At 39.0% G+C, this 24,886-nt stretch overlaps 1 protein-coding gene across 24 annotated transcripts in view; it reads right to left on the reverse strand.

Moving 5' to 3' along the window:
- The window catches only part of SUGCT (succinyl-CoA:glutarate-CoA transferase), a 714,763-nt gene that overhangs the window by 457,894 nt on the left and 231,983 nt on the right, over nucleotides 1-24,886 (reverse strand). Inside the window, exon 10 of one of the 24 annotated variants that reach the window (XM_081537414.1) lies at nucleotides 19,350-21,149. The exons of the other annotated variants lie outside the window; for them this stretch is intronic. Within the exon in view, the coding sequence (XP_081393540.1) occupies nucleotides 20,817-21,149 (333 nt within the window). The 3' untranslated portion in view covers nucleotides 19,350-20,816. Of the gene's footprint in view, nucleotides 1-19,349; nucleotides 21,150-24,886 lie in introns of those variants that run through there. 24 annotated transcript variants of the gene reach the window in all.

Consider the following 24,886-nt stretch of genomic DNA (forward strand, 5'->3'; position numbering starts at 1 on the left):
CAGTAAGAAATAACTATATCAGAGGCTGGAATTCTTGAAGAATAAATGATCAATGAATTCTCCCCTGGGAAACTAAAAATCAGGAGGCAAAATTCAGAACTGAGCATGGATTAATTACTTCTTGTCACAAGTCCTCATGAATCTGGAAATGAAGTCAAGCCTGAATCTTTCCATCTTTCCATCAACAGATGGAGAGGTCAGTAGACACTGTCTGCATGTGGATATAAGAAACAGGGAAAATGAGCCTTAGCCTTGTTCAGTGGAGAGAGTCATGCTGAATTGCAAAAGAACTGAAGTCTCAATACTTCAACTATTTCCATTGCATGACATACTCAGAAGAAAAAATATATATAGGCACTCCAAAAATTATTCTGCACATTCTTGTTTCAATCATTGGTGACCCAAAAGAGTTGGATTCACTCACATGGGCACATACACCACAACTGAGATCATGGGAGCTTTATGCAAGGTTCTTTTGCATCAAAATTTAAACCAGTGAGGAAGTTGTCCCTTCCAAAGTAATCTAACACAAGAGCCATTAGGAGCATTCTTCCAAAACAACTTGAAAAAAATCTCAGTAGCCTTTCCAGTAGGTCAACAGGTGAAGAAAGCAATAATTCTTTTCTCAACTCCTTAACCTCTTAAGAAAAGATATTTGATATTTCTATGACCTCTGCCAACAGGTCATATTAGCTAAAAGGTCAAGGGTAACAGGAGATTCTGTTTTATTTTAGAGTTTATTTCTCTGTTTGAATAATTAATTTATTTTAGTTCCCCTGGGATTCATGCTCTGCAAATAAAGGTGGGAGCTAGTTAAGAATTTTTAGGCATAATTGAATATGCTGCAAATAATTTATTACTGCCTGTGTTCTCAAACACTAAAATTCTTCATCCCAGTGACATTAAATATGTTTAATTTCCACTCCACCCCAAACCCTCCTGAAGAAGTGGCTCCGTACATTGTGTGACTGACCGTTCTTCATCCCTGGTTGACTAGAATTATGCAGATACCACTCACAAGCCAGCCAGTGGATTCACCAAGCAAGAATCAATTACATCAGCTTAAAAATTCAAAAGCCATGTGGAAGTGCAGCTGGAATGACCATATTAGGCTTAAGTTAAGTAAGAAAGCCTCAGAAAGACTAAAACTTAGACAAAAGATTAGACTATTCATTACTTTGCCAACAAAGGTCTGTCTAGTCAAAGCTATGGTTTTCCCAGTAGTCATGTATGGATGTGAGAGTTGGACTATAAAGAAGGCTGAGGGCCAAAGAACTGATGCTTTTGAACTGTGGTGTTGGAAAAGACTCTTGAGAGTCCCTTGGACTACAAGGAGATCCAACCAGCCCATCCCATGTATGGATGTGAGAGTTGGACTATAAAGAAGGCTGAGGGCCAAAGAACTGATGCTTTTGAACTGTGGTGTTGGAAAAGACTCTTGAGAGTCCCTTGGACTGCAAGGAGATCCAACCAGTCCATCCTAAAGGAAATCAGTCCTGAATACTCATTGGAAGGACTGATGCTGAAGCTGACCTCCAATAGTTTGGCTATCTGATGCGAGGAACTGACTCACTAGAAAAGACCCTGATGTTGAGAAAGATTGAAAGCAGGAAGAGAAGGGGACGACAGAGGATGAGATGGTTGTATGGCATCACCAACTTGATGGACATGAGTTTGAGTAAACTCCAGGAGTTGGTGATGGACAGGGAAGCCTGGCGTGCTGCAGTCCATGGGGTCACAAAGAGTTGGACATAACTGAGTAACTGAACTGATAAAAAAAGAAACAGACAGGGACCAAGCAACTGCCATGTGCCTGATGGCATCTTTATTCTCATGAAATGAGACTGCACTTTTGTTTCTGCAGAATTTCTGTAGCTTTAAAACAGCCTCCCCTTATCCACCCCCATCCTTTTTTTTTTCTTTTTTCCTTTATTTTTAATTGAAGGCTAATTGTTTTATAATATTGTATTGGCTTCTGCCATACATCAACATGAATCAGCCATAGGTATACATATGTCCCCTCCCTCTTTAATCTGCCCCCACATCCCACCCCTCTAGGTTGTCACAGAGCCCTGGTTTGAGCTCCCTGAGTCATACAGCAAATTCCCACTGGCTATCAATTTTACATATGATAGTGTATATGTTTCCATGCTACTCTCTCCATTCGTCCCACCCTCTCCTTCACCCCACCCCCATATCCACAAGTCTGTTCTCTGTGTCTGCATAGCCATTGCTGCCCTGCAAATAGGTTCTTCAGTATCATTTTTCTAGATTTCATATATATGTGTGTGTGTGTGTGTATATATATATATATATACACATTAATAAATGATATTTGTTTTTCTCTTTATGACTTACTTCAATCTGTATAATAGGCTCTAGGGACATCCACATCATTAGAACTGATTCAAATGCATTCCTTCTTATGGCTGAGTGATATTCCTTTTATATATGTACCACAGCTTCTTTATCCATTCATTGCTCCATGGACATCCAGGTTGCTTCCATGTCCCAGCTATTGTAAATAGTGCTGCAGTGAACAATGGAGTACATGTGTGTTTTTCAATTATGGTTCTCTCAGGGTATATGCCCAATAGTGGAATTGTTGGGTCATATGTAAGACCAGAAACTAAATAAAACTCTTAGAGAAAAACATAGGCAGAACACTCTATAACATAAGTCACAGGAAGATCCTTTATGACCCACCTCCTAGAGTATTGGAAATAAAAACAGAAACAAACAAGTGCAAGCTAATTAAACTTAAAAGCTTTTGCATAGCCAAGGAAACTATAAGCAAGGTGAAAAAACAACCCTCAAAATAGGAGAAGATAATAGCAAATGAAACAACTGACAAAGGACTAATTTCAAAAATATAAAAACAGCTCATGCAACTCAATACCAGAAAAACAAAAAACCCAATCAATAAATGGGCAGAAGACCTAAACAGGCATTTTTCCAAAAAAAGACATACAGGCAGCTATTAAACACATGAAAAGATGCTCAACATCGCTCATTATTAGAGAAATGCAAATCAAAAGTACAATGAGATATATTACCTTACACCAGTTAGAATGACCATCATCAAAACACCCATCCCTGTTTATCAGTTAGTTTGACTGCATTTCTGCTCTCTAGAACCAAAAAGATTTAATCCTAGATCTCTTAAACTGTGCCATATGATGCAAGTTCAGGGTCAGTATATGACTAGACTTTTCTTGCATAGTGGAGTTGGAGGGAATCAATGAGCAAGAAGGCCCGGTCAAGGGATGTCCCTGGAGGTCCGGTGGTTGGGACTTTACCTTCCAATGCACGGGTTTTGGGTTTGATCCCTGGTCAGGGACCTAAGATTCCACATGCCTTGAGGCCAAAAAACCAAAACATAAAACAGAAGCAATATTGTAACAAATTCAATAAAGACTTAAAAAAAAAGAAGGCTGGGTCTATATCTTATAGACTTATGATCTATTTGCTTTGCACAGGGCCTGACATATTAGGAGGACCTTATACTCATTTGAAAAATTTTTTTCTTAAAACTGAAGATTTTAAGCCAGCATGTCCCAAATTAGTTTCACAAAGCCCTGTTCCATAGTATGTTAATAACAATCTTCCCTCTCTTTTTCTTTCTCCTGTGTGTGTGGTGACACAAACAAAACTTCTCTTCACGCAAATAAGTTTGGGAAATGCAAATTCAACAGCTTTTTTATCCTACTTTTCAAAATCCTTAAAGTACTAGAAAATTTATGAATCTCAAAAAAGGACCTTCAATTAAAAAAAAACAGAATTTCCCAAATTAGTTTGATGATGAAATATTTTCTGGTAAGAATACCAATTAATTCCTCCCAGAAGACTGTTCCAAAGAAAAGTTTGAAGAAGGCAGGGCAAACTGATTGACCTATATAGGAGCAAGGACCCTGATGACATCCAGAAGAATCTATAGGCTGTGATCTTTCATTTTCTTCAGTGTTAGTGTCATTAACACTGCTTTATTAACTGCTTTATTTAAAACCTGATTTAACATTATCCCCTCAAAAATAAACTATGTTTGCAAGGCTCTAAGAGAAGGCTTTGGCTAAACACAAAGAGAATGCTGATTTATTTTACCTTAATCTGTATTTTCCATCTAACAAAGTTCTGTTCTTTTTTTTAAATATGATAGCTAATCAAACCAGTTAATCCTAAAGGAAATCAGTCCTGAATATTCATTGGAAGGACTGATGCTGAAGCTGAAACTCCAATACTTTGGCCACCTGATGCAAAGAACTGACTCACTGGAAAAGACCCTGATGCTGAGAAAGATTGAAGGCAGGAGAAGGGGACGACAGAGGATGAGATGGTTGGATGGCATCACTGACACGATGGACATGAGTTTGAGTAAACTCCAGGAGTTGGTGATGGACAGGGAAGCCTGGCATGCTGCAGTCCATGGGGTCACAAAGAGTCGGACACGACTGAGAGACTGCACTGAACTGAATCATTTAGAGAGGGTGGTTTTTTAAAAAAATGATCATGAAATCTTATTTATCAGGTGTTCTGAGCAAAGAATGACATTTGCATAGACCAAATAATTTAAGTTCTTCAGGAACTTCTCTCCACACACTGTTAAATTAATAATCAGTTTTTAATTACCTAACTGTATATGACAAACTATTTTGCTCTCAGATAGTTGTCCCTCTCTGCTTCCATTCCCTACCATTCATTCATTTCTCCCTTTTATGTCTGGATGACTCCCATTCAGCACTTCATCAAAACTACTCTCAAATGACATCTTAATCACAACATTTTTTTCTCAAAGTCCTCACTTTTAAAAAAATTTTTACATTTTTGCCATATTGTTCTGCATGCAGGATCCTAGTTCTACAAAATGTTCCCCAACTAGGAATGGAACCAGCGTCCCCTGCAGTGGAAGCACCGAGTCTTAACCATTGGACCCCAGGGAAGTCTCCTCAAAGTCCTCACTTTTTTTGATCTCCTTGCCTCGCCCCCAACCACACTCTCCTGTTTTACCCTGGAGAGAAACTATACAGTCTTATTTCCTTCCAATCCCAATTCCTCTTACTCTGTGGGATTCCTGTGCCTTTCTCCTGAGTCACCCTCTGTTTCTTCTCCTTCAACTCTGTGACCTCACTCACTCCCAGATATTCAACCATGACTTCTACAGGAATCCTCTCTGTAACACTGACACGCTTCCAAACTCGTCCTAAATTTTTCAAAGTTGCTAACACAACCATAAAGTTGGAAAACATAAAAGGCTACTCTATCAGTAAAAGTATAAATAAGAAAGATCTACTTCATGAGAAAAGATGGGAGAAAAAAAGACTTTTCTGAATAATGTAAATCATGGTTCTTCCCTGCTGCTGCTGCTGCTGCTAAGACCCCTCAGTCGTGTCCGACTCTGTGTGAACCCGTAGACGGCAGCCCACCAGGCTCCGCTGTCCCTGGGATTCTCCTGGTAGGGATACTAGAGTCGGTTGCCATTAACTTCTCCAATGCATGAAAATGACAAGTGAAAGTAAAGTCGCTCAGTCATGTCCAACGCTTAGCGACCCCATGGACCGTAGCCTACCAGGCTCCTCCATCCATGAGATTCTCCAGGCAAGAATACCGGTTCAGTTAAGTTCAGTCGCTCAGTCGAGTCCAACTCTTTGCAACCCCATGAACCACAGCACGACAGGTCTCCCTGTCCATCACCAAATCCCGGAGTCCACCCAAACCAACCTTCATCTAGTCGATGATGCCATCCAAACATCTCATCCTCTGTTGTCCCCTTCTCCTACTGCCCTCAATCTTTCCCAGCATCAGAGTATTTTCCAATGAGTCAGCTCTTTGCATCGGTGGGCAAAGTATTGGAGTTTCAGCTTCAACATCAGTCCTTCCAATGAACACCCAGGACTGATCTCCTTTAGGATGGACTGGCTGGATCTCCTTGTCCAAAGGACTCTCAAGAGTCTTCTCCAACACCACAGTTCAAAAGCATCAATTCTTTGGTGCCCAGCTTTCTTTATAGTCCAACTCTCATATCAATAAATGACCACTGGAAAAACCATAGCCTTGACTAGACGGACCTTTGTTGCCAAAGTAATGTCTCTGCTTTTTAATATGCTGTCTAGGTTGGTCATAACTTTCCTTCCAAGGAGTAAGCATCTTTTAATTTCATTGCTGCAATCACCATCTGCAGTGATTTTGGAGCTCAGAAAAATAAAATCAGACACTGTTTCCACTGTTTCCCCATCTATCTGCCATGAAGTGATGGTACCAGATGCCATGATCTTAGTTTTCTAAATGTTGAGCTTTAAGCCAACTTTTTCACTCTCCTCTTTCACTTTCATCAAGAGGCTCTTTAGTTCTTCTTCACTTTCTGCCATAAGGGTGATGTCATCTGCATATCTGAGGTTATTGATATTTCTCCCAGGAATCTTCATTCCAGCTTGTGCTACCTCCAGCCAAGCATTTCTCATGATGTACTCTGCATATAAGTTAAATAAGCAGGGTAACAATATACAGCCTTGACGTACTCCTTTTCCTATTTGGAATCAGTCTGTTGTTCCATGTCCAGTTCTAACTGTTGCTTCCTGACCTGCAGACAGGCTTCTCAAGAGGCAGGTAAGGTAGTCTGGTATGCCATTTTCAGAATTTTCCACAGTTTATCGTGATCCACACAGTCAAAGGCTTTGGCATAGTCAATAAAGCAGAGGTAGATGTTTCTTTGGAACTCTCTTACTTTTTTGAACCCACTCCAGTGTTCTTGCCTGGAGCTTCACAGAGGAGGAGCCTGGGAGGCTGCCATCTATGGGGTCGCAAAGAGTTGGACACGATTGAAGTGACTTAGCAGCAGCAGCAGCTTGCTTTTTCGATGATCCTGCGAATGTTGGCAATTTGATCTCTGGTTCTTTTACCTTTTCTAAAGCCAGCTTGAACATCTGGAAGTTCATGGTTCATGTATTGCTGAAGCCTGGCTTGGAGAATTTTAAGCATTACTTTACTAGCGTGTGAGATGAGTGCAATTGTGCGGTAGTTTGAGCATTCTTTGGCATTGCCTTTCTTTGGGATTGGAATGAAAACTGACTTTTTCAAGTCCTGTGGCCACTGCTGAGTTTTCCAGATTTGCTGGCATACTGAGTGCAGCACTTTCACAGCATCATCTTTCAGGATTTGAAATAGCTTAACTGGAATTCCATCACCTCCACTAGCTTTGTCCATAGTGATGCTTCCTAAGGCCCACTTGACTTCACATTCCAGGATGTCTGGCTCTAGGTGAGTGATCACACCATTGTGATTATCTGGGTAATGAAGATCTTTTTTGTACAGTTCTTCTGTGTATTCTTGCCAGCTCTTCTGAATATCTTCTGCTTCTGTTAGGCCCCTACCATTTCTGTCCTTTATTGTGTCCATTTTGCATGAAATGTTCCCTTAGTATCTCTAATTTTCTTAAAGAGATCTCTAGTCTTTCCCATTCTATTGTTTTCCTCTATTTCTTTGCATTGATCGCTGAGGAAGTCTTTCTTTTCTCTCCTTGCTATTCTTTGGAACTCTGCATTCAAATGCATATATCTTTCCTTTTCTCCTTTGCTTTTCGCTTCTCTTCTTTTCACAGCTATTTATAAGGCCTCCTCACACAGCCATTTTGCTTTTTTGCATTTATTTTCCATGGGGATTGTCTTGATCCCTGTCTGTTGTACAATGTCACAAACCTCTGTCCATAGTTCATCAGGCACTCTGTCTATCAGATCTAGTCCCTTAAATCTATTTCTCACTTCCACCGTGTAGTCATAAAGGATTTGATTTAGGTCATACCTGAATGGTCTAGTGGTTTTCTCCACTTACTTTCATTTCAGTCTGAATTTGGCAATAAGGAGTTCATGATCTGAGCCACAGTCAGCTCCCGGTCTTGTTTTTGCTGATTTATAGAGCTTCTCCATCTTTGGTTACAAAGAATATAATCAATCTGATTTTGGTGTCAACCATCTGGTGATGTCCATGTGTAGAGTATTCTCTTGTGTTGCTATAAGAGGGTGTTTGCTATGACCAGTGCGTTCTCTTGGCAAAACTCTATTAGCCTTTGCCCTGCTTCATTCTGTACTCCAAGGCCAAATTTGCCTGTTACTCCAGGTGTTTCTTGACTTCCTACTTTTGCATTCCAGTCCCCTATAATGAAAAGGACATCTTTTTTGGGTGTTAGTTCTAGAAAGTCTGTAGGTCTTCATAGAACTGTTCAAGTTCAGCTTCTTTGGCATTACTGGTCGGAGAATAGACTTGAATTACCATGATATTGAATGGTTTGCCTTGGAAACAACAGAGATCATTCTGTTGTTTTTGAGATTGCATCCAAGTACTGCATTTTGGATTCTTTCGTTGACTATGATGGCTACTCCATTTCTTCTAAGGGATTCCTGCCCACAGTAGTAGATATAGTGGTCATCTGAGTTAAATTCACCCATTCCAGTCCATCTTAGTTCACTGATTCCTAGAATGTCGACGTTCACTTTTGTCATCTCCTGTTTGACCACTTCCAATTTGCCTTAATTCATGGACCTAACATTTCAGGTTAGACGGTGCATGAGCACGGCGGCTGCGATGGCAAAAGAGCTAGGCGGCCACGAGCACAGCCAAGAGGAGCTACCCCAGGCTGGAGGTCAGGACTGGTGGCCGAGAGGACCTACCCCATGCCTGAGGTAAGGAGCAGCGGCTGCGCTTTGCTGGAGCAGCCATTAAGAGAGACCCCGCGTCCAAGGTAAGAGAAGCCCAGGTAAGAAGGTAGGCACTGAGAGAGGGAATCAAGGGGCAGACAGGCTGAAACTACAGTCACGGACAACTAGCCAATCTGATCACATGGACCACAGCCTTGTCTAACTCAATGAAACTAAGCCATGCCGTCTGGGGCCACCCAAGACGGACAGAGAGGTCTGACAGAATGTGGTCCACTGGAGAAGGGAATGGCAAACCACTTCAGTATTCTTGCCTTGAGAACCCCATGAACAGTATGAAAAGAATATTGGAGCATGTTGCCATTTCCTTCTCCCAGTTTTTCCCTAAAGAGGTTCAAATCTATGGGTAGGGTCTGAATAGCAAAAGCCAAAAAATGGCCCCTGCTTTCCATTAGGTCCCTTAGGATTCTATGCAAAAAGTAAATACAAACCCAACTTAGAAGGACTCAAGTTAAGTTGAAAGGTATTTACACTGAGATAGCCCAGTTATCTTTGAGTCTACAATCCAACATACACAATATACAAGAAAATAAGTTTCCATGAGCAGGAGTTGGCAGAAACAACAAAGACCAGAATTAGAATCACAAGATATTCAACTAATGGTGTTTCTAGATAAAAAATATAAAATAACCATGGCTAAAATAAGTTTTAAATGATGGAGAGATTCAAACGTGAAAAAAATATAACTTACCCTCAAAAAAGGGTATACCTTTTAAAGAACAAGATAGACTTTTTAAAAATGAAAATACAATTAAAATTCAAAACTCAATGAACAGATTACGGGCTCCCCAGGTGGTGCTAGTGGTAAAGAATCTATGTGCCAATGCTGAAAAAGTAAGATGTGTGGGTTCAATCCCTAGGTCAGAAAGATCTCCTGGAGGACAGGATGGCAACTTACTCCAGTTTTCTTGCCAGAGAATCTCAGAGACAAAGGCTATAGTCCATATGGTTGCAAAGAGTCAGACACAACTAAGGTAACTTAGTATGCATGGGCAGGTTACAGAGCTTATCTGAAATCTGAAAGGAGAATTGTTGCCTGGAATAGAGGTTTTTAAAAACTAGTTAGAATTCAGCATATAGAGAAGAGGTCAGAAATATAAAAGTGATAGCAAGAGACAAGGAGGTTAAAATTAAAACATTCAAATGGAGTTATAGATAGAGAGAATAGAGAAAATATCGGAAAAGCTATATATGAAAAAATAATGTCTGAGAAATATCCAGAATTAATTCTATAAGCTCAATGGATCCCAAATGGCATAAATAAGAAGAAATGTACATCTAAATAAACCAGAATAAAACTGAAGGATATCAAAAAAAAGTAAGGATATTAAAATCATCCAAGCAGTTATCTGTCATTTTTAACAATGTCATTTATACTGGTAGCAGAAACCTCTAGAGCAATAATATAAGTCAGGGGATAGTGCTGAGATATAGAAATGATGTCAACATAGGATTTCTTCTTTTTTTTTTCTTTTACTTTACAATATTGCAGTAGTTTTTGCCATACATTGACATGAATCAGCCATGGGTCCACATGTGCTCCCCATCCTGGACCCCCCTCCCACCTCCCTCCCCATCCCATCCCTCTGGGTCATCCCATTGCCCCAGCCCCGAGCATTTGTCTCATGCATCGAACATGGAATGGTGTTCTGTTTCACATATGATAATATACATGTTTCAGTGCTATTTTCCCAGAACGTCCCACCCTCACCTTTTCCCTCAGAGTCCAAAAGACTGTTCAATGCATCTGTGTCTCTTATTCTGTCTCGCACATAGGGTTATCGCTACCATTTTTCAAATTCCATATATATGCATTAGTATACTGTATTGGTGTTTTTCTTTCTGGCTTACTTCACTCTGTATTATGGGCTCCAGTTTCATCCATCTCAATAGAACCAATTCAAATGTATTTTTTTTAATGGCTGAGTAATATTCCATTGTGTATATGTACCACAGCTTCCTTATCCATTCATCTGCTGCTGGACATCTAGGTTGCTTCCATGTCCTGGCTATTGTAAACAGTGCATACCTAACTGAAATATTCTTAAAGAATAATCTTGAAAAAAAGTCATTTTCAGACTAATAAAGTCAGAGAGTTTATCATCACCAGATCCTCACCAAAGCAATTTCTTTAAAAAATATGCTTTATAAAGAAGAACATTAAACCTAGAAAGAATGAGATACAAAAGGGAATAGTGAGACAAAAATATATGAGTGAATCTAAAACACTACTGTAAAACACTATTAACACTATTAATATATATGAGTGAGTCTAAAACAATATTATAATTATAAAACACTTATTAATAATAACAGTTAATAAAGCAGTAATAGGGATGAATCACTAAGATCTCATCGGGTGGGATGTGGGATGACATCAACAAGATGGCAGAATAGGAAGCCCCAGACCCTCTTCACCCAACAACAATGTATAGACCAATTCCCTTTCTAAGAAATCCAGAAAATGGTTAAGAGGCTCCTGAATCCCAGGTCCTGAGGTGAGTGTGAAACCAGCCACATCAAAGCCAATAAGAAAATTTGTGGCACTCATTTTCTATACCCCTTCATCCATCGCATCATTATTGGGAAAAATCTCCCAGCTGCTGGCTTCCTACTAGAGAGCAAAAAAGAAGACCAAAATGTACATCCAATGTGCAAGATTTTCAAGAGGCTGCCTGTGGGACAAGGTTTCCATCTCACTTGTCTCAGAGAACTTACAGGACACAGTATACTCCAAAGGATGCCGAGGGGAAAAAAAAGAGAGAGAGAGAGAGAGCTGGGTGGTGTGCTATTTGGGTTAGCCAAAAAGTTTGTTCCAGTTTTTCAACAAGATGTTACAGAAAAACCTGAATGAGCTTTTTGGTTAACCCAATACTATTCCACAAGATCCACGGGACAGCAAACAGAAGTCCCTGTCTATTAATTTCAGTTTTTGGATCATCTCTGTGTCTGATTCAGTTGATTATTTTAATCTTTCTTATCAGTCATTTCTTCTAGCTTTTTCACATATCTACAAATGTATCTGCTAAACATTATAAAGCCTACATTTCAAAAACTCTGGATTATGTTAATTTCCTATAAAATCCTGCAATGTTTCTGTTGAGTGTTGACAAGCATGCTGAATTACTTGAAAGCTCACCTTGATCTCATCAAGAATTGGCTTTGTTAAGGTTGGTCTATTTCAGTACTGTCCTTACTCCTAGACTTGGGTCCTTACTCAGAGGGTGTGGTCTTTCCAGGTTCCCAAGATAATCATACAAATTAGTGACAAGGCCTTCTTTTAGCAGAGCATATTATAATTTATAAAGAACTTCATAGATGTTATTTTATTTGCTAAAATAGGTGCTCTTATGAAGAAAACTAAAAGAGCATTCAGCACATGCCACAAAACATCCAAAAGTTAGTAAGTTATTGTTTGTCCCAGAATATTTGTTCAAGCCACCAACATTCATTCATTCAGTACGTGTCTAACATTCACCTATCATAACTTCTGAATAATATATTAGGCATGGGGAGACAAATATGAATAATATACTCTCAAAAGTCTAACATAAAAGCTTATAATCTTGTGGATAAAGGGAGAAACGAGAGGGCTAATAGAAATGAAATGTCTTCTGTCTTTCTGGAGTTCAAATAGATTTTTAAATGGTCTTATTGACACATAGAGCAGCATTTTAAAACTAACTGTGAAAAAAGCTGTAGGCACTCACCGCATCAATTAAAAATTCATTTTAGAGCAGCAAAGACAAAACAACAACAAAAAGTCTTTAGAAAATGCCATATCTAGACATGACCCTCTACATAGAAAACCCTAAAGACTCCACCAGAAAATTACTAAAGCTAATCATTGAATATAGTAAAGCTGTAGGATATAAAATCAACACACAGAAATCGCTTGCATCCCTATACACTAACAATGAGAAAACAGAAAGAGAAATTAAGGAAACAATTCCGTCCACCATTGCAACAAAAAAAATAAAATACTTACGAATATATCTACCTAAAGAAACAAAAGACCTATATATAGAAAACTATAAAAAACTGGTGAAAGAAATCAAAGAGGACACAAATAGATGGAGAAATATACCGTGTTCATGGATCGGAAGAATCAGTATAGTGAAAATGAGTATACTACCCAAAGCAATCTATAGATTCAATGCAATCCCTATCAAGCTACCAATGGTATTTTTCAGAGAACTAGAACAAATAATTTCACAATTTTTATGGAAATACAAAAAACCTCAAATAGCCAAAGCAATCTTGAGAAAGAAGAATGGAACTGGAGGAATCAAGCTGCCTGACTTCAAGCTCTACTACAAAGCCAGTCATCAAGACAGTATGGTACGGGCACAAAGACAGAAATATAGATCAATGGAACAAAATAGAAAGCCCAGAGGTAAATCCACACACTTATGGACACCTTATCTTTGACAAAAGAGGCAAGAATATACAATGGAGAAAAGACAATCTCTTTAACAAGTGGTGCTGGGAAAACTGGTCAACCACTTGTAAAAGAATGAAAGTAGAACAATTTCTAACACCATACACAAAAATAAACTCAAAATGGATTAAAGATCTAAACGTAAGACCAGAAACTACAAAACTCCTAGAGGAAAACTTAGGCAAAATACTCTCTGACATAAACCACAGCAAGATCCTCTATGACCCACCTCCCAGAATATTGGAAATAAAAGCAAAAATAAACAAATGGGACCTAATTAAAATTAAAAATCTTCTGCACAACAAAGGAAACTATAAGCAAGGTGAAAAGACAGCCTTCAGAATGGGAGAAAATAATAGCAAATGAAGCAACGGACAAACAATTAATCTGAAAAATATACAAGGAACTCCTGCAGCTCAATTCCAGAAAAATAAATGACCCAATCAAAAAGTGGGCCAAAGAACTAAACAGACACTTCTCCAAAGAAGACATACAGATGGCTAACAAACACATGAAAAGATGCTCAATATCACTCATTATCAGAGAAATGCAAATCAAAACCACAATGAGGTACCATTTCACGCCCGTCAGAATGGCTGCTATCCAAAAGTCTACAAGCAATAAATGCTGGAGAGAGTGGAGAAAAGGGAACCCTCTTACACTGTTGGTGGGAATACAAACTAGTACAGCCACTATGGAGAACAGTGTGGAGATTCCTCAAAAAACTGGAAATAGAACTGCCATATACCCAGCAATCCCACTGCTGGGCATACACACCAAGGAAACCAGAATTAAGAGAGACACATGTACCCCAATGTTCATTGCAGCACTGTTTATAATAGCCAGGACATGGAAGCAACCTAGATTTCCATCAGCAGACAAATGGGTAAGGAAGCTGTGGTACATATACACAATGGAATATTGCTCAGTCATTAGAAAGAATACATTCGAATCAGTTATAATGAGGTGGATGAAACTGGAGCCTATTATACAGAGTGAAGTAAGTCATAAAGAAAAACACCAATACAGTATACTAAAGTAGATATATGGAATTTAGTAAATCGATAAAGATAACCCTGTATGCGAGACAGCAAAAGAGACACAGATGTATAGAACTGTATTTTGGACTCTGTGGGAGAGGGCGAGGGTGGGATGATATGGGAGAATGGCATTGAAGCATGTAAATTATCATATGTGAAACGAATCGCCAGTCCAGATTCGATGCATGATACAGGGTGCTCGGGCTGGTGCACCGGGATGACCCAGAGGGATGGGAGGGGGAGCGAGGTGGGAGGGGGGTTCTGGAAGGGGAACACATGTACACCCATGGCAGATTCATGTCAATGTATAGCAAAACCAATACAATATTATAAAGTAAAAAAAATAGATAAATAAATTTTTGTAAAAAACAGGCAAAAACCTACAAACAATGTGGATGAAAACCAATTGCTGATTGTCAAAATCATAAAACCAGGGAAAAAGAGAGAGAGATCACCATGTACCCACAAGACAATGTAACCCTGTTTGTTATCTTTAGCTGGACTAACTCTCCAATATTTCTTCAGATCATGAACCAGGGCTGTTTCCCTGGTTACAAAGACCAACTCACTAGGACAAAGGGCACAGTGGTTGTGTTATTCCAGGAATTTGTAATGGCAAATGCCAGGCTTTCATATGAATATGTGTATGTGTTCTGAGCTTTTGGAATAGACTCTTTGTAGATTTGTAGACTATAGCTCTCGCAACCACTTTGTAATCTGCTGCTTTTTTTTTTTTTGCCTTAAATAAAGCATGAACATCTGAAAAAAAAAAAAAAAAAGAAAATGCCATATCTGAAAGAAGATATTTACTAACCATGAGTAAGTTTTAAAGTAGCTAATAACAATAGATACTAACCAGGAGGGAAGGCCACCAACGATCTTTGAATCTAGTCAGGACAGTCAGTGAAATTTGTCTTACACTCTGAATCTCTTGAGTCTGAGATGTACCCGGCTCACTTGCAAACACAGGAAAGCACAATATTCCCTATGCTGCATTCCTTAAAAATACTAAATACCCACCTTGTTGCCCTGCTCGGGGAATCTGTTTCTGCCTCAATTTCTCTACTAAGTACCCCATTTATCTGTTCAGACTGGAATGTTATTCTAAATTGAGAGTGACTTTGATAGGACTCTGAGAACCTACTAACCTAGAAAGTTTCCTAAGCACTTTCACAAGGGATAGATTTTCTCCCTGTAACAGATATCACGCTTCAAAGAGCCTGATCACTTGGGATTATAGTGATGACTACTCTTTACTGATTACTACTCATGACAGACTCTATGCTAAATTCATTTCATGAATTATCTTGTTTATCAGCACAACTATAATGCAGATAATATTATGTCTAATACCTAGGCAGTGTATCAAAAAGCAGACATCATTTTGCCTACAAAGGTCTGTACAGTCAAAAGTACGATTTTTCCATTAGTCATATACGGATGTGAGAGTTGGAACATAAAGAAGGTGGAGCACCAAAGAATTGATGCTTTCAAATTGTGGTGCTGGAGAAGACTCTTGAGAGTCCCTTGGACAGGAAGGAGATCAAACCCATCAATCCTAAAGGAGATCAATCCTGGATATTCATTAGAAGGAATGATGCTGAACCTGAAGCTCCAATACTTCGGCCACTTGATATGAAGAGCCTACATACTGAAAAAAACCCTAATACTGGGAAAGATTGACAGTAGAAGGAGAACAGGGTGGCAGAGGATGAGATGGTTGGATAGCATCACCGACTCAATGGACAGGAATTTGAGCAAACTCGGGAGATAGCGAAGCAACAGGGAAGCCTGGCGTGCTGCAGTCCATGGGGCTGCAAAGAGTCAGACACCACCTAGAAGCTGAACAACAGTATAATCAAGTTCTGTAGAGGAAATTGAAGCACTGAAAGATAAGCAACTACCTCAGGCTATGAACTAGCAAAGCCTTCTTGTAGTTTTTCTGACTTTGAAATTTTTACCCCACTCAATTCAGTTCAGTTCAGTTCAGTCATTCAGTCATGTCCAACTCTTTGCAACCCCATGAACTGTAGCATGCCAGGCCTCCTTGTCCATCACCAACTGACGGAGTCCACCCAAACCCATGTCCATTGAGTTGATGATACCATCCAACCATCTCATCCTCTACTGTCCCCTTCTCCTCCTGCCCTCAATCTTTCCCAGCATCAGGGTCTTTTCCAATGAGGCAGCTCTTCGCATCAGGTGGCCAAAGTATTGGAGTTTCAGCTTCAACATCAGCCCTTCCAATGAACACCCAGGACTGATCTCCTTTAGGATGGACTGGTTGGATCTCCTTGCAGTCCAAGGGACTCTCAAGAGTCTTCTCCAACACAATTCAAAAGCATCAATTCTTCGGTGCTCAGCTTTCTTTACAGTCCAACTCTCACATCCATACAAGACAAGTGGAAAAACCATATCCTTGACTAGACGGACTTTTGTTGGCAGAGTAATGTCGTTGCTTTTTAATATGCTGTCTATTTCATGGCTGCAACCACCATCTGCAGTGATTTTGGAGCCCAGAAAAATAAAGTCAGCCACTGTTTCCACTGTTTCCCCATCTAGCTGCCATGAAGTGATGGGACCGGATGCCATGATCTTAGTTTTCTGAATGTTGAGATTTAAGCCAACTTTTTCACTCTCCTCTTTCACTTTTATCAAGAAGCCATAAGGGCAGTGTCATCTGCATATCTGAGGTTATTGATATGTCTCCCAGCAATCTTCATTCCAGCTCGTGCTTCCTACAGCCCAGCATTTCTCATGATGTATTCTGCATAGAAGTTAAATAAGCAGGGTGACAATATACAGCCTTGACATACTCCCGTTCCTATTCGGAACTAGTCTGTTGTTCCATGTCCAGTTCTAACTGTTGCTTCCTGACCTGCAGACAGGCTTCTCAAGAGGCAGGTCAGGTGGTCTGGTATTCCCATCTCTTGAAGAATTTTCCACAGTTTACTGTGATCCACACAGTCAAAGGCTTTGGCATAGTCAATAAAGCAGAAATAGATGTTTTTCTGAAACTCTCTTGCTTTTTCAATGATCCAGCAGATGTTGGCAATTTGATCTCTGGTTCCTCTGCCTTTTCTAAAACCAGCTTGAACATCTGGAAGTTCACGGTTCACATATTGCTGAAGCCTGGCTTGGAGAATCTTGAGCATTACTTTACTAGCGTGTGAGATGAGTGCAATTGTGTGGTAGTTTGAGCATTCTTTAGCATTGCCTTTCTTCGGGATTGGAATGAAAACTGACCTTTTCCAGTCCCGTGGCCACTGCTGAGTGTCCCATATTTGGTGACATATTGAGTGCAGCACTTTCACAGCATCATCTCTCAGGATTTGAAATAGCTCAACTGGAATGCCATCACTTCCACTAGCTTTGTCCGTGGTGATGCTTCCTAAGGCCCACTTGACTTCACATTCCAGATGTCTGTCTCTAGGTGAGTGATCACACCATCGTGATTATCTGGGTCATGAAGATCTTTTTTGTACAGTTCTTCTGTGTATTCTTGTCACCTCTTCTGAATAACTTCTGCTTCTGTTAGGTTCATACCATTTCTGTCCTTTATTGAGCCCATCTTTGCATGAAATGTTCCCTTGCTATCTCTAATTTTCTTGAAGAGATCTCTAGTCTTTCCTATTCTATTGTTTTCCTCTATTTCTTTATATTTACTGCTGAGGAAGGTTTTCTTACCTCTCCTTGCTATTCTTTGGAACTCTGCATTTAAATGGGTATATCTTTCCTTTTCTCTTTTGCTTTTCACTTCTCTTCTTTTCACAGCCCACTGCTGAGGTATTTACCTGATGCTTGCCTTTCTGGTTCAACCTGACATCCGTAGATAATATTGCATGCTACTTGTGTGCTAAGTCACTTGAGTCGTGTCCAGGTCTTTGTGACCTCATGGACTATAGCCCGCCAGGCTTCTCTGACCATGGAATTTTTCAGGCAAGAATGCTGGAGTGGGTTGCCATGCCCTCCTCCAGGGGATAGTCCCAACCCTGGGATCAAACCCATGTATCTTATGTTTCCTGCATTGGCAGGTGGTTTCTTTACCAATAGTACTACATGGGAAGCCCTTAGATAATATTACTTGACCATAACTGAGATCATAAGATCCCTTAGAATGTATGGGTCAGCCTCTGCCACCAGATAAGGGTCCCCAGCACCAGTCTTATCCAATCTTTTCTTTCAGTCATATGCTGACTGTCACACACATATGCGGACTACACTTTGTAGGGCCCCAGTACCACCACTCCTAAATAATAATAGCTTCAATTCTGTCTTGATCCAGTGTCATTTCTCATGCCTGAATATGTCTTTGAGACAAGAGACCGGGATTCTGCTACTAACTTACTATACGGTCTTAGGCAATCACTTCAACTTGTCAGGTCATGCTGCTGCTGCTGCTAAGTTGCTTCAGTCATGTCCGACTCTGTGTGACCCCATAGATGGCAGCCCACCAGGCTCCCCCGTCCCTGGGATTCTCCAGGCAGGAACACTGCAGTGGGTTGCCATCTTCTTCTCCAATGCATGAAAGTGAAAAGTGAAAGTGAAGTCACTCAGTTGTGTCCGACCCTTAGCAACCCCATGGACTGCAGCCTACCAGGCTCCTCTGTCCAAGGGATTTTCCAGGCAAGAGTACTGGAGTAGGGCACCATCGCCTTCTCCGGTCCGGTCACAGATCCCTGACAAACAAATTAAGGGTGTTAGACTGATCCCTTCCAGCTATTAAATTCTGTGATTTTAAGATCAAAAATGAAATCCTGATAGGAGGATTACAATAAAACAGTGAAAAAGAAAGAAAATGGTCTGGTCTAGAAGATTTCGCTTATTTTATTATGAGTATTTGGGGCTAGCTTATATATGTTTACATGTACTTCGAGACATTTAAAACAAGAACATTTTATAAGGTAAGAAACAAGAAAGCCCTCACACACAAGATATTTAAAACGTGGCTCCAGAGTTCACAACACCCTCACCATGTATAAATAGAACATAGCATTTACAACCACTTTCTCTGCAATATATTTCTTTTGGCTGAGAGGTAATGTCAACTACATGAATTCTGGAGAACACTAACCTTTGTTCTTTATGTTCCTGAGTAAAGTAATGCTACTTTGTAAAGACATAGTGTCCTTAGGCACTCAATCTGATTATTACTGTGGGTTTTTTTTTTTTTTTTGGTAAATAATTATAATGGCCTCATTCATCAAGCACTCAGTATTGGGTCTGACTCTTTGCTTGGTAATTTACATTCATAATATTCTTTCAACAAGCCTGCAAAATATGTATGACTATTCCCACTTTACTTATAAGAAAAATCAGGTCTCAGAGAGTACAACAGCTTTGCTGAATACAAATAAGAAACCAAGACAAGAACCCAAGACTATTTGGCTCTGCTCTGTCACTTTTCTCAAAGTAACTTAAATCTTCTTGCTATTTAAATAATAATAATAGTAAAATTTATTGAATTCTTATTATGTAATGACTCTTGTAAGCCTCCCAAGAACCGTTTTAGCTAGACACTATTATTATATTATCTCCATTTTACCAGTATGAAAGCTGAAGCATAGATAGGTAATCTGTCAACAGGTACACAGCTTCAAAACATCAGTGCTCTCAACCCCCTTCTTGAAAACTGCCTACAATGTGGTAGAAGCTCTAGGTCTAGAGGGAAAGTACTCATTTCTTCTCAAGACTCACAAATTGATAGGTAAGATAATTAGATTGATAAGACAGTTATTATAGTCTCAAATCACAAAATTCTTCTATATTTACTACTGTTCCACACATCTACACCTCTATCAAGTATGCATAAAAAGAAATTACCTTACAGGCTTGCAGGTGTTCCCACACTCCTGTCACCATCTCTACTGATTCAATTCCCTACACCTTGATTCCCTTCTCTATGAAAACTACATAGGGAAGTTTCTCTGACTATGCCATAAGGACAAGGAGGAGGAGGAGGATATCTATTTTTAATGTGTGTTTGACTTTTTATTGAAGTATAGTTGATATACACTGTTTCAGGTATACAATAAAGTGATTCATATATATATGAAAGTGAAAGTCACTCAGTCATGTCTGACTCTTTGCAACCACATGGACTATACAGTCCATGGAATTCTCCGGGCCAGAATACTGGAGTAGATAGACTTTCCCTTCTCCAGGGGATCTTCCTAACCCAGGAATCAAACTCAAATCTCCCACGTTGCAGGTAGATTCTTTACCAGCTGAGCCACAAGGGATATACACACACATATGTTGTTTTGTTGTTTAATCACTCAATCATGTCCGACTCTTTGTGACCCCATGGACTGCAGCATCGCAGGCTTCCTTGTCCTTCTCCATCTTCCAGTTTGCTCAAACTCGTGGCCATTGAGTCAGTGATGCCATCCAACCATCTTGTCCTCTGTTGTCCCCTTCTCCTCCTGCCCTCAATCTTTCCCAGGATCAGGGTCTTTTCCAATGAGTCGGTTCTTTGCATCAGGTGGCCAAAGTACTAGAACTTCAGCTTCAGCATCAGTCCGCCCAATGAATATTCAGGGTTGATTTCCTTTAGGTTTGACTGGTTTGATCTCCTTGCAGTTCAAGGGACTCTCAAGAGTCTTCTCACCACAGTTCAAAAGCATCAATTCTTCAGCGCTCAGCGTTCTTTATGGTCCAACTCTCACATCTGTACATGACTACCGGAAAAGCCATCGATTTGACTATACAGACTTTTGTTGGCAAAGTATTGTCTCTGTTTTTTAATACACTTTCTAGGTTTGTCACAGTTTTTCTTCCAAGGAGCAAGCATCTTTTAATTTCATGGCTGCAGTCACCATCCACAGTGATTTTGGAGCCCAAGAAAATAAAGCCTATCACTGTTTCCATTGTTTCTCCATCTATTTGCCATGAAATGATGGGACCAGATGCCATGATCTTCGTTTTTTGAATGTTGAGTTTTAAAGCTGGCTTTTTCACTCTTCTCTAAAATAAAGATACAAATGAACTTTTTTACAAAACAGAAATAGACATAAAGAACAAATTTATGGTTACCAAAGGGGAAAGGGTGAGAGGGTTAAATCTGGATTTGGGATTAACGTTTCACACTACTATATATAAATACATGAACAACAAGGGCTTACTATATAACACAGGGAACTTTATTCAATATCTTATAATAACCTTAATGGAAAAGAACATGAAAAAGAACATACACGTATATATATATAAGTGATATATACATATAAGTGATATCATGATATTTTTCTCTATCTGACTTACTTCACTTAGTAAGTAATAATAACCTCTAGGTCCATCTGTCTTGCTTTAAGTAACATTATTTCATTATTTTTTATGGCTGAGTAATATTCCATTGTATACATACACAACATCTTTATTCATTCGTCTATTGATGGACATTTAGGTTACTTTCATGTCTTGACTATTATAAACAGTGGTGCTATGAACATTGGGGTGCATATATCTTTTCAAATTAGAGCCACATACCCAGGAGTGGGGTTGCTGGATCATATGGTAACTCTATTTTAGCTTTTTAAGAAACCTCCATACTCTTCTCCATAGTGTCTGCTGTTATTTGTTCAGTTGCTCAGTCTTGTCCAACTCTTTGTGATCCCATGGACTGCAGTACGCCAGGCTTCCCTGTCCTTCACCATATCCCACAGTTTGCTCAAACTCATGTCCATTGAATTGGTGATGCCATCCAACCATCTCGTCCTCTGTCCTTCCCTTCTCTTCCCACCTTCAATCTTTCCCAGCATCAGGGTCTTTTCCAGTGAGTCAGCTCTTCGCATCAGGTGGCCAAAGTACTGGAGCTTCAGCGTCAGCATCAATTTACATTTCCATCAGCAGTAAGAAGGCTACCTTTCGATGATGATATCTTTTAAATTATTTCATGCTCAGTTATTTTTACCATTTGACACACTATCCCACCATAGCAAAGTACATTTTCAAATTTAATCAGAAAAATGATCTGTAAGGGATAGTGTCATTGATCACCTAAGACTTATTTTTCTTATTGAAGACTTATTATAAGTAGTATGGTACCAGTCCAAGGAGAGGCATATAACAAATATTTCGTCAAAGAAATGAGATAAACTTCAAAATAGGGAGCAGAAATAATATATGGCCAGTTGTAAAATATGTTTTAAATATCATAAAATTTATGATAAACCTTAATTCCAAATAAACTGCTTGATGTTGTAAACATGCACTGTGCTTGAGTGTTTAAATATATATACAAAGAATCAAATTCTCCATTGCAACATTAATTTTCCATTACCTTTTCAATAGTATCCTATGAAAACATACACATATAGAAGATGGATACTTTATGATAGCAACACATTGGAGCCAGTGTAATAAGGTTTATGTCAGTGTTTCCATTTAAGCTACTTTTTTTCAGTAGGTTAATGACTGAACCATAAAAATGTAGTTAAATGAAATCTGGCATGTGTGTTCTTAGTAACATTTTAAAAAGTGAAAAAAAAAAGCAACCTCTGACCATTTGGAAGAAGTTTTTTATTTTTTTTTTCAATTATTCTGAGGAGAAGGTACTGTAAAGTTCAAGCAAAGCTTTTAGCCATTAGATTTATAAACATATTTTGAAAGTTTGTTTCTAAATAAATTTAGTCCTATTTTTTCTACAAAATAACCTGTGATTTTAGGCACTTTAACATGTACCTTTTTACCAGATATGACATGCATCAGCAGTGACATTAATATTTTTCTACAGTCACTAATCACAATATTTGGGAGTCTAGGTATTCCTAGATGGGTAACATGGAAAAGAGTAATAATGAAATTAAATATGAATTGATACTCCATTTAGAATTTTATCTGGATTAACTATTGACAGTGCTGGAAACACTGCCAGGCCTCAAAGACATATCGGTTAAGGTGTCAGCTCTGTTGCTTGCTATTTTGTGCCACCCAGGCAAGGTATCTAACTTGGTGTCTCAGGCATCCCATTTTTAAAATGATAATAATAGTGTCTATCTCATAGGATCCACTCATTCAAAAAACTGAGTACCTAGTGGTCCAAACAGCTATATACTACACTTCTTGGAATCTGCTTTATTCAAACACAATTTAAAATCTTCTTAAATCATGGAAAGTTCTCAAAATAAGTACTAGTGATTCTTAATGATTATATGATTTAGAGAGGATGTTTGTTTCACTCTGGTTAGTTCTTTAAGATGGCAGGATGAAGAGCAATGAACCATCTTAAATCTCATTGATTATTTGGCTGTTTTAGAATGTCTTCTTAGCATAAATGAGATGTTAGCAAATCTACCCAAAGCATCTGACGTTTAACTAATATTTGCTGAACATCTACTTTATTTAAGAACAGGGCCAAAAATCATATTCGGTGTAGACTGACTGGAATATCTTGAAGAGATAATAATCCCAAGTGTAGAATTTTAAAAACAATGAATTCTAGAGAAAGGAAAACAATATGCTAATACAGCACACAGAATAGCCAGGAATATGTTTGTCACAAGGGTTCAAAGAGAGTGGAAAGTAAGTCTGAATAAGAAACCATAGGCCAAATTGTGAAAAGCCCAAGGAAGTGCTATACAGGATCAATGAAAGGTGTGTTGACAGTTTTTCCAAAGGTTTAAATTATTAAATGAGGTAATACATATGGTAACTTTTAGCATGGTGTCTGCCACATACTAACTACTAAAAAAATACCAGCAAATAAATAATTTATTTCTTAAAATTTTAATTACACACCATTCTTAATACTAACAAAACACTACCACATAAACCACACAACATGTTTCTACCACTCCTACTTGCCCCTGAATTCTGGTAAAGTGTCCTGGCACCTGATCTGGTCAAGGCCAAAGATAAACTGTCACACACCATATTGTGTGTATATTGTAAATTTAAGACTAAGTTAGATGCTTTTGAATACATTTTAATTGTATTCACTGACGTCTAGGAATCAAAAGAAAACATACAAAGAGTTCCTAGTTCCTCAGGTCACTTAGACTTGGTCTTGATAAAGGAACAAATAACACAAGTGGTAGATATTAGAATTCAAATATTAGACACTAGATCACCAAAACCTGGTTGATATTTTAATATCTAAGGAAAAGACCTGGGGCAAGACTAAAGGCTCAAGGCTAGAAGAAAAAGCCCTTCTCTAACAATTATTCAGAAAGACCTGCCATATTCTGTGAATTAGTCACAATTCAGAGCTAGTACACAGTCTTAGGGATGGTGACATGCCTTGGAGAATTCTCAAGGAAGCATTTCCTGACCTCCTTGGAAAACAGAGTCATATCTACTATTTGGCCCAGCACTAAGTCTCCAGTGCTCAGCAGACAGTAGGTAATCAGTAAATATTTATTGAAGGACAGATGACAAAGCAGATCAGCAGGCACATGGCATTAGGGTCAATCATCCTTCTAGACTGGAGGCAGAGGAATGGTTAGCCTGAATTCTGGTAAAGTGTCCAGGCACCTGATCTGGTCAAGACCAGAGATAAACTGTCACTTGCCTTAGGGCATGCAATACAAATATTGGTGACATTAGAAGTGAGGTATTGGAGAGAAGAAAAGGAAAAGGCAGACAACAGATCTCCAGGAATTTGATAATAAAATGGAGACTCAGATAATTAGATGAAAGTGGAAATAAGAAGGTAAACACTGGGAAAATCCCCAGACCTGCAAAGGATAGCTCCTCAAGATCTT

The sequence above is a fragment of the Giraffa tippelskirchi genome, chromosome 10 (genome assembly GCF_054371585.1).
Source record: "Giraffa tippelskirchi isolate mGirTip1 chromosome 10, T2T-mGirTip1v1.2.pri, whole genome shotgun sequence".
NCBI lineage: Eukaryota > Metazoa > Chordata > Mammalia > Artiodactyla > Giraffidae > Giraffa > Giraffa tippelskirchi.